This window comes from Pararge aegeria, chromosome 10 (assembly GCF_905163445.1).
Source record: "Pararge aegeria chromosome 10, ilParAegt1.1, whole genome shotgun sequence".
NCBI lineage: Eukaryota > Metazoa > Arthropoda > Insecta > Lepidoptera > Nymphalidae > Pararge > Pararge aegeria.
In genome coordinates, this window is record NC_053189.1 from 1,395,804 (window position 1) to 1,410,318 (window position 14,515).

General features: G+C 34.6%; 1 protein-coding gene across 1 annotated transcript in view; it reads right to left on the reverse strand.

Moving 5' to 3' along the window:
• The window catches only part of LOC120626959, a 186,929-nt gene extending 174,189 nt beyond the window's left edge, over positions 1-12,740 (reverse strand). Inside the window, exon 1 of the mRNA XM_039894776.1 lies at positions 12,643-12,740. Within this exon, the coding sequence (XP_039750710.1) occupies positions 12,643-12,733 (91 nt within the window). The 5' untranslated portion in view covers positions 12,734-12,740. The remainder of the gene's footprint in view (positions 1-12,642) is intronic.
• Between the last annotated feature and the right edge of the window lie 1,775 nt (positions 12,741-14,515).

Genomic DNA, 14,515 nt, shown 5'->3' on the forward strand with positions numbered 1-14,515 from the left:
AATATTAGATTTACCTTTACATAAGTTTAAAAAAACTATAAAAACACGTTTAATACATCGAGTTTACTAAATGAAATAACAAGGTCTATAATAATAGACCTTGTCATTAAAAAATTCATCATTAGTCTAGCCTGTAAGCAATCCGCTCCGCTTTCATCTCACACAAGATATTATAATACCAAGATATAACAATGATTGGTAAATTGTAAAATGATGTTGGAAAAGGGCGACTGCTGAGATTCTTGCTGGCTTCTTCTCGGTAGAATCTGCAATTCGAACTGGTGGTAGAGTCACTACAAACAGACAGACTTGACGTTTCAAAATTAGGCCTAGTTGAAATAAATGAAATTTTAATTTGACAAGTGACAACCCTACAAACATTATTCCCGCTCCGAGTAATATGGATAACCGTGTTTATGAAGGTAAGTTTTGACATCCAATATTCTCAAAGATATTTAGAAATACGTTAAATGTTTATTGTATACTATGAAGTCCGTCCAAATAAAATAAATGCTTTCTTTATATATTTATTTACGTACAACTTAAGAAATTATTGTAAGTTCAACTTTGAGTTTATTTTGTGTGACAAATGTGGGTAAACCTTATTAGTTATGAGCGAGAACCCGAGATATTAAACTATAAAGGTACATCACGGCAAAATAAGTGCCTCTTCGCGTGCCAAGAGCCTCATTTACCAACTATGCAATAAATAAAAAGTAGGTAGTTTAAAAGCGAAATGCAGCTAAAGTTTTCAGTATTATACACGCAACATATATAAACATAGCAATATTTACTATGGCGCCACCTTTCAATTTCCTGTTAAGTCACATCGTTTTTTAAGTTAATAGTTAAGTTTTAAAAGTTACAGTTATAAGTTTGACGTATTTATGCGTGTGTTTGTGTGTGTGTGTGCGTGTGTTTGTGTGTGTGTGTGCGTGTGTTGGTGTGTGCGTGTCTCTGTCTGTATGTCTGTCTGTCACATTATATTTTGATAGTTTTTTATTTTGTTTGGTTGTTTGAAATGTGTATTAGTCGAAAGTGTTCTTAGCTATGTTTGATGAAAATTGGTATAAGATCGCCGCCACCACAAAATGGCAAATTACATATTTTTTCATAACTCCCATGTAGCGGTCTCCACATTACCGTACTAGATGATGCCACAAAAATCCTGCATCGCGCTAGCAAAGTTTTCACAAAAATCGACTATATATGCAATTTCCAAAGATTCATGTTCGGCCCTCGGTCCCCGAGCACGATCACCCACTCGGAGGAAGATCTTCCTATTGTTACGGTCGAGCGTATCACCATAGCTCCCACACATCCCACAATATGGGTATCAAAAGAAGTAGCTTTACTTTTACAATAATATACACTAAAAAAATCCGAATTCAAGATAGCCGCACTCATAAAATGGCGAATATCCTCTTTTTTCTCAACTCTCTCAATATCGGTATCATGTTAAAGATTTTGAGTAGGGGAATAATGTACAGTATATAAAAAGTCAGGGTTTCAGTCAGTATTTTAATATTTAAATTTATATGTTGTGTGTTTATCATAAATTTAAAAGCCTCTAAACTCCGTATCTATATCGGCTCGATGAATCTCCTACTTGTCTTTGATTTAATTTTTATTTTGCATCTTATCTGGTGTTCAGTTTTAAAATTTTGATTGTTAAAGATATTGAAATTTGCATCGTGCGAAGCAATATATAGTCGATCTCGTTTTGGAGGTCGCCAAGTCCATTAATTTTGTTACTTCCGTTGAAAAATACTATTCATGATTTTGAGGTTATATTATAATGCAAACTCTACCATTTTAATCCCCAAGCATTTGTTTAACGCATGAATATCTTCCGAATAATATTTCTTCACACTATAATATGTTTCCAATTTAATAGGTTTCCTGTACACCAAACTAAAGGTTACACCAAATCTAGAGTGGTCAAGCGAAAAACTGCAGCAAAATGAAACACGAAAACTTTATATAATATGACATCAATCACACTTCATATTAAACAATCAACTGCATCGTTGGTCTAGTGCTTGAGTTAGCTACGGATACGTTAGCTTGAGGGCCTGAGTTGGATTTCCGGACCAAGACTTTTTAGTTATTACATTTATCTGTTAGAAATTCTGAGTAAGAAAAATGGTGGTAAACTACCGCTTATCAGAGCATGATAAGCCATCGGTCCCTGTTATTATCACTAACACTTCATATTAATCGTTGTAGCCCACCAACCCGCATTGTGAAAGCGCGGTGGATCTATGCTCTAAATCCCTTCCTATTATGACAGGAGTCAGAAGCCATGTGCCTATCAATGGGCTCAATAGGCTGATGATGATAAATAATCAATCAGACGGCCGAGTTTGCAGCGATTCTGCTTTCTGAGTCCAAGGCCGTGGGTTCGATTCTCACAACTGGAAAATGTTTGTGTGATGAGCATGAATGTTTTTCAGTTTCTGGGTGTTTATATGTATATTCTAAGTATTTATGTATATTATTCATATAAATATTCATCAGTCATCTTAGCACCCTTAACACAAGCTACGCTTACTTTGGGGCTACATGGCGATGTATGTATTGTCGTAGTATATTTATTTATTTATAATCAAAATTTGCCCACCAGAACCCAAGATGGTCTTGCCCCAATATTATATTTAATTCCATTACTTAGCATAAAGTTTAAAATTATATTTAAATAATATTATCCAAAGGGATTTCAAACAAATTATTCGCAGAGTAATTTTATACCAACTTGGGTTTTGTCTCGAGGAACTCGAGGATAGAATACAAGATTATGATTAATGGATAAAGTTTATTGAGACCCGAGTAAGAAATAAGAATAAGTAAAAGTTGTATCGAACAAAAAGTATTGAATGCTTTAGTTTAATAATATAAAACAGTTCCCTAAACTAACTATAAAGACATCAAGCTGGTATGTCTAAACTCAAAATCTTCTTCGGTATTTCGGTTTAAAATTTAAACCGAAATCTATTTAAAATTTAAATCTATTTAAACTTTAAATAGATCATCATAATCATCGGCACATCAACCCTTTACTGGCCCACTGCATGTCCTTCCAAAATGAGAAGTGCTTAAGCGTTAGTCCACTATGCTGGCTTAGTGTGGATTGGTGGACTTCACACACCTTTGAGAACATTAATGAGGAACTCTCAAGCAAGCAGGTTTCCTAAAATTCAATATTCATTTATTTCAAGTAGGCCTACTATAAGCACTTTTGAAACGTCACGTCTGTCTCTGTGTACAGTGGCGTGCACTGGGATTCTTACCAGAGTATGCATACAGCAGGAAAATTGCATAAAATTGCAAAAATTGTCCTCCTAGACGAGCTATATTTCAATTTTAGGGTAAGCAGTGCTTTTGTGCATGTATGAAGTGCCCTGTGTGTACTCTGTGTGTAGTGACTCTAAAACCGGTTCGGAATGCAGATTAGACACCGAAAAGAACCCGTAAAGAATCTCAGCAGTTGCTCTTTTCCAATATCAACAATTTACATTTTAAATTTAACGATGTTTTCATTCGCCGTTTAAGCAAGTGATATTTATGGCAGCGGCCATCATTTCATTGCACATAGCTTAGAACCACTCCCGACTAATTTAAATTTAAAACAAAAAAAAATTAAAATCGATTCATTCTTTCGGGAATGCTACAGACAGACAGACATACATACACACACCGCACACCAGCTCACACAGACACGTCCAAGTTATAACACCCCTTCGTTTTTGCGTCGGGGGTCAAAAACACAAATCGAGACATTACATACATACAAATTACAAATATCAATCTGAAGTTAGGCATTCTGTATCTATTTTGTATAAAACTTTTACACTTTATACAATTTTTAGCCCACTTTTCAGTTTCTTGGGAAGTCAAAAATATATATTTGCGATACAACATTTTCGTGTTTTCGGCAAGCTGTTAATTTTTTTGAGAAGTGTTTGATGCTTTAATGCTCATACGCGTTTATTTTCCATTTCTTTACAGTAAGGTTTTCTGAAAGAAAAAAATATACTAACGACACACGTTATTATTTAGAAATGTGGGGCAGCGAACCATATCGACTTTGGCACCACAAATGAGTCTATTATCATAAAATTTTTGTCCCGGCCACCAATAGTATTCCGTTCCCATTTACCCCGGCATCTGTCCGGAGCTGTTTGTCATTCCGCCCTATCGCCATACCTATCATGTTTCGTGTCTATTGTTGAATCATTTATGGCCCGCTGCCCAATATTCCTGTAACATGGCGACAGTTAGGGTCCTTTATAAAACAGCAATATATTTTTTTTCTTACACTTTCTTCATCTTTGAAAGCTGACTGCCCCAGTGAGCAGCGACCCTGCTTTCTGAGTCCAAGGCCGTGGGTTCAATTCCCACAACTGGAAAATGTTTGTGTGATGAACATGATTGTTTTTCAGTGTCTGGGTGTTTATCTGTATATTATAAATAAATTCAAATTCAAATTCAAAATTTCTTTATTTATGTAGGCCTATCACAAGCACTTATGAAGCGTTCATACATATATGTTTACATCATTGTAAGGGGATGATGATAACTTCGTTCTCCAACTTAAACCTAAAGCTACGAGGGTTCCAAACGCGCCCTGGTCTAAGAAGAGCCCACAACAAACTTAGCCGGGTAATTTTTTTTATATGGATAAATATGCAGCCGGATCTTGGACCATTGAGGGTAGAATTATTAAAACGAATTATAAATAGTTATATATTATATTCATATATTTGTGTAGTGATTATATTTCATTTATTGCACCACCTACCTATTTTCTATGTTTTTTCCCATTTGCGTCTTTGGTTGCCTGGAAGAAATCACTATATCGCGATGAGACCACCAAATTGTACTCTCTTGCTCTATCTTATATATCTCTGTAACTACTTTTTTTCTTTAGTGTACAATAAAAGTGTATTCATTCATTCATTCAAAGCTCTTAAGTTTTTCAAATCTGCCTGGTTTTTTTCCTGAATTCACCCAGATTGTTATAGAGTATTGATGTTGAAGATGAGTCCAAGGAGCTCCATATTTCCCTGTGGTTGCGAAAATACGCGTTTCTTAGCTAACGAGGTGCTCAGCTGGTTGCCATGGCAACGGTTTATATAGGAAAATATATCCAGGGTAAATATATTCCAGGGTTTTGCTTGTATCTTCATATTCAAACTGAATAATTTATTATTTGGTTTTAATATATGCTAAGATTGTACAGCTCCTCAATATTAATTACATACCTTCATTATAAGCCATTAAGAAGTTACTCCATGTCTGCCAGACTCAGATCAGAGCTACTATACTCTTCGAACGGTACTTTAATATAAACTTTGTTGTTAGTTAAATATTAATAGGTAATGTATTGAGACTTTTCTTAATCAATATATGCACTTCTGAGCATAATTAATATTGTTTTAAATAATAAAAGGCTGCCTTACTTGGCCACCATGAAATAGAGCCTTGTATTTGAATCAATTTGGTTATATATAATTAATTTAAATACTAAATTGAAGAAAAATCTCTGGTCTTGTCTGGTGGGAGGCTTTGGCCGTGGCTCATTACCATTCCACTAATAAATAAGTGCCGCCTAGCGATTAAGCGTTCCAGTACAACGCCACGTAGAAACTGATTAAGGGTGACGAAAAATATACATTTATATTTGTCCACATAATTGCTTCCAATAAAAGCTTACATACAAAAATAAAACCGGGGTCCTGATTCACTATGATATAACGGGACACGAAAGTGCCCGATGGGTTTTAAAACTTGGTGCGTCCGGGCATGTGTGTGTGAGTGTGTATGTGTGTGTGAGTGCAATACTTCGCAGGGCATGCAAGGAAAAGATCTTACACAGTGGCGCCCTGTGTCCATCAACTGTAGTGGTGGAGTACGTGTTAATCCTCATGTGCCTGTAATTACACCGGTAACCACGCCCTTCAGACTGGAACACAGCAATGCTACTAGCAAAAGTCCGGAGGACACATTTCTACGGACGAGTTCAAAAATAAATAATATCCCTTAGCGGGAGTGGGATATTTATAAAAACAGAAAAATATAGCCGATTGCGATTGCATATTGTAAGGCTAAGGTAACGTTTATTATTCGCTTTATTTGCCCTTTTACAAATGCTGAAAATAAAAGCCTGCCCCAAAAATTTAGTTAAGAGAAATTACAAACAAAATATTACCTACATCAAAAGAAGACGTAATACGTCGTACCTTAACTTACTTTCATTCGGGGATTCTCATTTTTTTGTAATCTGAGAACTATGAATAACGGATTTAAGGTTCTTTTGGGTTATTCCTTGATGTTTCCTCAATTTTGTTGTAGTTTTTAGGATTCCGTACCCAAAGGGATCCCGTTACTTGGACTCCACTGTCCATCCGTCTGTCTGTCCCTCTGTCACCAGGCTTTATCTCATGATCCGTGATATCAGATTGAATTTGAATTCTTGTTTTTACGGTGAATTAGTTGGATGTGTTCTTAATAAATGTGTTTGATAAAAATCGTTCCAAGATGGCCGTCGCTACAAAATGGCGGATAACATATTTGTTCACAACTAAATCAATATGCGTATCAAATGAATGGGCTTGATTAGTAGTATTAGAATAATGTACACTATGTTAAAAGGTAATGAGAACGAAGTTATCACCATCCCCTTACAATTATGTAAACATATATATATGAACGCTTCATAAGTGCCTGTGATAGGCCTACATGGATAAAGAAATTTTAAATTTGAATTTATTGGAAAGTGAAGTTGATTATTTATTATCGAATTATTTTTTTACATGTCGGTGTTTTTTTTTTTCATTTTTTAATTTATATTTACTTATTTCTAAGTTGTCTTATTATTTCAACTAGCGGACCCGCGCGACTTCGTCCGCGAATGAGTCGAGTTAAAAAAATTGTCGTATGTCCAATATAAATGAATCTAGCTATATCGATTTTTCGCCCCCGAGATCCCCTGTCTACTTAATTTTATGAAAATCGTTGGACCCGATTCCGAGATTCCAATTATATATATGTATTCATTTATCGATAAAACACGAATAAAATGACATTTCCTAAAAATGAATCCTAGCTAGATCGATTTATCGCCCCCGAAACCCCCTGTATACTAAATTTCATGAATATCTTTGGAGCCGATTCCAAGATTCCAATTATATATATACAAGAATTGCTCGTTTAAAGATATAAGATAAATATAAGATAACAAATACATCTATATGAAGGCAATTCATGAACGAATACTACTTGACAATAAGATAAATTGTTTAGATGTCTGTACAATTACCCTCTAACATTAATTAATGGATCCCGCTATAAAGTTATCGTATTACCAGAACAGAAGTCCGAACGCAATATGGGGTTCATATTCCTTTAAGTCCATAACTATATAATATGTATAATATATACATTTCCTATTCATATGTATAATATAATAAAATTAATAATTGTTAGTTATGTTGTGTACATATGGTTAGGAAACTGGAATCTACTAAAAACTAAATTTGTTGTTATTGTTTACTAGCTCCGCCCTACGGTGGTGGCGCGCACTCTGGCACATTGCGGATTGGTGGACTCCACACACCGTGTATATGTTTTCCTTTATTGTTAAAGCAAGATATATGTAATTTCATAAAATGCATTTAACTTTGAAAAGTTAGAGGTGCGTGCAGGGAATCATAATCGGACCATATATCTCTTAATTACACTACAAGTGCGCCCTTGATTGAAATCTTACTTGATGATAAGTGATACTGCAGTCTAAGATGGTAACGGGCTAAACGATTAAGACATATGGCAGTTATACTAAACCCATACTTCATATACTACGCGACTTTGTACTAGAACGTTAAATCGCTTGGCGACACGTCTCTGTCGGTAGGTTGGTAACTAGCCTCGGCCGAAGCCTCCCACCAGTCCAAATCAGAAAAAATTCAGATATTATATATTTCCCCAACCAGTTATCGTACTAGAGACCTTCCGCTTTAACCCACAGCACACATTGCTGTACGTCGATAGCTTAGTGTTATAGTTAGTTATATGTTAGTGTAGCCTAGCATAGTTAATCTATGCAATTTAAATAAATGCGGTTAGAAAATAGCGGTTGAAGCGGTGATAGCCCACTGGGTAAGACTTTGACATTACTTTCATGGGTCTGAAGTTCGAATCCCCACCACATTACTAAGCTATTTGCGTTTTAAGAAATAAAAATATCATTTGCTTCAACGGTGAAGGAAAACAACGTAAGGAAACCTGCATACCTGAGAGTTGGCCACGATGTTCTCAAAGGTGTGTGAAGACCGCCAATCCGCACAGGGCCAGCGTGGTGGACTAAGGTTTTAAGGTGGGAGACCCGTGCCATTAGGCCGGTGATGGGTTGATGATGATGATGTCTCACCGCTATGCCAGGGATTGTTGTCAACACATTAAGATAATTTCCATTCGAATTAATCTAAGCAAAGCTGTACAGATGGTGTTGAATATGAAGTAATTTCCAACAAACTTCGGCTGGTTTGGCTAAGAGATTAATGATGTATATTTTAGTAACGGAAGATTACAATTGTAAGGGCTGGGGTTGGGTATTCCGTTGTATCTCAGTTTCTTCCTAGATTATTCAAATTAAATCCATTAAAAAACCGCCTCTTAATAAAACGGGATGACTTGAAGGTTATAATTTTGGCCTTAAATTTTTGAAGTTATACTTATTTTGGCGCGTTAGGGAAAAATGGTGATATTAAATTTTTACGATGCGCGCGCACACCGTCACTAACAACCGACACCCTGAAACTATAAGGTTTGACACTTTGAATTGTCAAAGTCTGCGGGCTCAATCCGGTGATATAATTTTCAATAATTATAATTTTCAATAATTGAATCGATTGTACAAAAATCTCAATGTTGAGTGAAACTTGGTTTTCCGATAACTACAGTTAGTGTTCCAAATTTAATTATGTTTATTATGTCAATTTCTTCAATTATGTAGAAATATTTTTTTTTTGAGATATTTAGATGACCTTTATTTAACTATATAGATAGTTATAATAAACTTTCAATGTATGAAATAACTTTTTTCTATAATTTTATTATAATATTAAACTTTATAAATATTTTATTATAATATTAACTTTATTTTAATATAATATTATACTTTATATATTGTTTCTTTAAAATATAAATATAACCTAAAATAAACGAATTAGTTTGGCTATCCAAAGGGGCAATGCTGCCAGCATCTTAGGTACTGTGCTTCGCTGCGGTGGTTTCGAGGACGTTTTACATTTTATTTAGTTTTAAATAGTTTTTAAATTAGAGACTTCGTTCTATGTTTTTTAAATTAGAGAATTGACCGATCGCATTGCATCGCACGCCCGTGCCTCAGCTCATAAGGGTCGTAACTTGAAATAAAAATCCTATCCTCAAAAACAGCGCAATCAAATCTTCTAAACGGAGGGAAAATTCCAGAGATTAGCGCGTTCTAACGCTATTTACCCTTTTCAAGGTGGACTTTTTATAAAACCTTTCTGAGTGTAGATCATGTAACCAAAGAAATCTTAATAATTTTTTTTTAATGCCTGAATGTAAAGTGGTTTAAGCTGTCTGTTGATACATCAATAGTCTTTGTATCCATAGGAATAAGCGGGCACGGGTAATGACGAAAAATTAGAATACAGTTGGTACCACTCTCCTCGCGGGTGTCGTACGACTATCAGAATATAACGGAGCATTCTCTCTGCTACTACTACTATCCATTGCGATTACCAACCTGTCTGCCCAGCGTGGTGAGTATGGGAGAGACTTTTAGTCCAGCAGTGGATTTTTAGAAGCTATTGATAATGATCACGTATAAACAGAGTTGATAAATGGCCTTACGAATCGTATTTTCACCTTAAAAGGTAAAAATACGATTGTTAGTTAGTTGCAAAGACATATATTCTCAAAAGAAACAGATAAACTTAATGAGAAATTAATTTAACATAAATAGCATATACTATCTGGTTTGTGTGATACAAAACTAGCAGCTCAAAACTAATAACGGTATCTGTAAGCTAAAATAAAGGTGACGCATTTATAAGGAATCAAAACAATACAAATTTTTAATTTAATTAATTTTTGATTTCAACGATTTCTCGCACAAAATTCTCTTTCGGTAGAATATTGTAAAGTAGTGCTGCCTCAACCTATATAGTTCGGGGAGAAACAAAAACTTTTTAAAGTTTTGGAATTTAATTTTAATTTTAACACTTTTCTAGTCAATAAATCACGGAAACTTTATACGTTTACATCATAATTCAGCGTATTTCCTGAAAAACTTTGTACGCGTTGCAAATTACGTTGCGAGCAACTTTCGAAAACCAGCCCTGCTTGTTACTTAATGAATCTTAATTGAGTAGATCGTAATAATTAAGAACAAAATAAATTGCCGTAACTAAATTCTTGAAATTTTGGCTTATAGGCATGTTTTTAGTATAGAACAGAAACATGTTCACTGTTTACACTGGAAAGGCCTTCAAAAAAGTACACCCACGACCGGGCGTACAAATATAGTATTAAATAAGTATAAAAAATCTGAGAACAATAACAGTGTAGAATCAATGTCAAAAATATATATATGATTATTAGTAATTATAACAAAAGTAGAACAATCAACAAAAACCAGAAAAACACAGCGTAAAACAAATAATTTAAAACTAAACAGTAACTAAACTGCTTCGTAATCTACAACCTACTTACCTGTTTTTAAAGTTTGGTATCTCAGTCAATCAGATATTAAAATTAAAAAAAGTTATAATCGTATTGGTACTGACAAAAATACAAACCATGATATTATGTAGATACCTACAAATATAAACATAGCGATGCAACTTATTTGATGTATTTAAAGAAACGAATGAAGCGTGGGTGAATAATATACATTCTGTTCTTGCTCTTGAAACTTGAACACCTACAATTTAAAACCTTCTGATAACGACTATGACACTGGGAGGTATCTCTGCATCGTTCGAGTTCACATATTTGACGGCCGCCTGGCGCAGTGGGCAGGGAACCTGCTTTCTGAGTCGTGGCAACTGGAAAATGTTTGTGTGACGAACATGAATGTTTTTCAGTGTCTGGGTGTTTATCTGTATATCATAAGTAATTCGGTGTATTATATTCATAGAAATATCTTAGTACCCATAACACAAGCTGTGCTTACTTTAAGGGCTAGATGGCGGTGTGTGTAATGTCTTAGTATATTTATTTACTTATATTTATATATAGGACTTAACTTAATAGTTTATCGGAAATGCACCAGTATTTTTATCAAAAAACTACAAAACTGTTTATTAATTAAATAATAATTATAATCATATTTGTTAAAATGCTAATATATTTTAAAATAAAATCTCTCATAAAACATTATAGTAATCCAAAGTTTAATGACGGCTGATTGGCGCAGTGGGCAGCGACCCTGTTTTCTGAGTCCAAGGCCGTGGGTTCGATTCCCACAACTGGAAAAAGGTTTATGTGGTGAACATGAATGATTTTTCAGTGTCTGGGTATTTTTATGTTAAATTAATTCAATATTGTTTTAATTATTTATTGAAATATATATTACTTATAAATAAATATAACTAATGTAACAAAATAAAAATAAATAAAACGTCTTCGAAACTACCACGAGTCATAGTGCCTAAAATACTGGCAGAATGACCCCTTTGGATGGCCAAACTAATTCTTTAGCCAAGTTAACTACCCGCTCTAGGATCACCGGTAGACTCGATATACCTTTTTGAAAATTCTTTAAAAAGAGCTCGAGCCCAAGCTCTTACGCTGAAATTAACTATAAATAACAATAAATGTTTATATGAGTTAAGGAAAAGATGAAGATTCTAAAAAGCCTGCAAGAAACTCCGTAGTTGTATTATTCAATATCTAAAATAATAATAATTTTGATTTTTTTTTTGAAACAAAAATTTACATTTAAACCATAATTTTTTTACTCTGAAATTTATCGATTGCAGCAATCAAGTCGGGTCTTATTGTCTATGGGCTTCATTAATAAAAGTGCAGTAAAGTTGGAATAGCTATGTAGTGTTTTTAAACACTCTGATACTTAAAACGCACTGTCAATTGGAGTGTTGCAACACTGAGGTTTTCCGACGTTATGCCAGTTTTCTTTTCATTCCTTGACTACAAGTTAGCCCTTGACTGCAATTTCACCTGTTGGTTATTGATGATACAGTCTAAGAATGTAGTCTAATGCGGGCTAGCCTGTTAAGTCGGTTCTACGGTCTATCGGTTCCTACGCGACATCGCACCGGAACACCAAACCGCTTAGCGGCAATTCGTTATCGGTAGAGTTGTAACTAGCCACAGCCAAGGTCTCACACGAGACCAGACCAGAGAAAATTCAGAAATTATATTTTTTTAAATTGCCCCTGTCAGGAAATTAACCCGGGACCTCCTGCTTTAATTCAGCGCTCACCGTTGCGCCAGGGAGGTCATCAAAAAAGGTCGTTTTCTTAATAAGGTAGAACATATTTTTTTATATTATGACAGGATATAAAATTGGCGGGCACAATAATACCTTTACGAAACAGAACTTAATCGTGAATTAATGACACTAACCTGGCTTTGGGTTATTGTTGTTGGTAGTCCCAGACGCCTGGCTGAAGAAGGATGCGCCAGTTATCCTGGCTCGACGAAGGATCCACCACATTTTGAATTAAAAAGTGTAAATTATAATTTAATCTCGCATAAAGTTACAAACACTGCTAAAGTTAAAATCACAATCACACTATACAAACAAAGCTAAACTTGTTATTTGTTACGGTAAATAATAAAGTTCAACTACTTGTTTTTAAGTTTTAATACAGATATGAGTTACGATACGGTTTGTTGCACGTTCTACGGTATTGTAGACCCGTAGCTGCCAAGGTTCTCGCTTAACTGACAGCCACTGTGTACCTAGAGGGCATGCGCATTACGATTGCAACCCTTAAGGTGGAGTTTAACCCTTAGGTCGTTTATTGCGAGCTGCGGCAAGCGGATGGTTACTAAAACGTTTCAGGTTCAATTTCAAAGCTTTCCATCAAGTGTGTGGAAAGCTATCAATTTGTAGTATTTAATTATTCTTACATATATAAATCTATGTCTAATAACACTAATAAAAAAAATTATAAAATATCTGGCATAACACAAATTATAGTAATCATAAGTTTATTGTTTATTGATTGGCGCAGTGGGCAGCGACCCTGCTTTCTGAAGCCAAGGCCGTTGGTTCGATTCCCACAACTGGAAAAATGTTTGTGTGATGAACATGAATGGTGATAAACGACTAAGACACCGTGAGGCATCTTTGCATCGTTCGAGTCCATGTAGGACTGGCGTGTGTCGATAATGCAGTCGTATTTATATCAAAATAACCACCAACTCAATGTCATGAACATTAGTTATTAATCAAATATAATTTTAATTGTTTCTTAAAAACTATTTTTTAAGTAATTAATAATTATTAGGGTATTTGTAAAATCCTTATTAATTTAATAAAATATCTGGCATATATGAATTTATGGTTAGGTTAGGTAATTACCTACTTTATAAAATTACTGTAACAATGATTTTTAAGAGTCTGGGTGTTTTTCTGTACATTATCAGTATTTTTGTGTGTTCATTAAAACATTTGTTAGAATCCTAAGACAGAAATCGTGTGATTGTAATAATTATAAGGGTGATACTTTTTCTTATTGCTACATCCTGACAGGAACTCATGACTATGTATGTTAAGGCATGGTAAATAAATAAATAAATAAAAATATGTAATTAGTCGACTTTTGGCGACGAAGCTCCTTTCTGAAAGAACTACCGCCATGCTTATTTCTGTCGCCAAGCAGTAATGCTGAGTTCCGGGATACATTACATATACATTAGGCCGTGGGTTCGATTCCCACAACTGGACAATATTTGTGTGATGAACACGAATGTTTTCCAGTGTCTGGGTGTTTATCTATATATTATGTATATTATTCATAAAAAATATTCATCAGTAAGTAACTAGTACTAAGATATTAGTACCCATAACAGAAGCTACGCTTACTTTGGGACTAGATGGCGATGTGTGTATTGTTGTACTATATAGTATATATATAGAATATATTACAGGCACATGAGGTTGATGGACGCAGGCAGCACATAGCAGGATAATTTCCTTGCCTTGTATGGAAGTTATCCTGTTTGTTGTTTATGTTGTTTGTTATTGCTCTGTTTATAGGCGATGGTTTTCTTAAAATTAGTACTTGGTCCGTCAATTATAACTATAAAAAAATCCAAAATGATAGAGACTTTAATTATGGAATCCATAAACACAATGCATCAGCAATATTTTAAGAGAGAACAATAAATAACGCTGACATAAGATCTTACTAATAAACATGGAGTAAAGTTAGAAAGAGTAAATAGAAAGGTGGTGAGGACTTCTGTTTCTCCTTTAGAGGGACGAAGT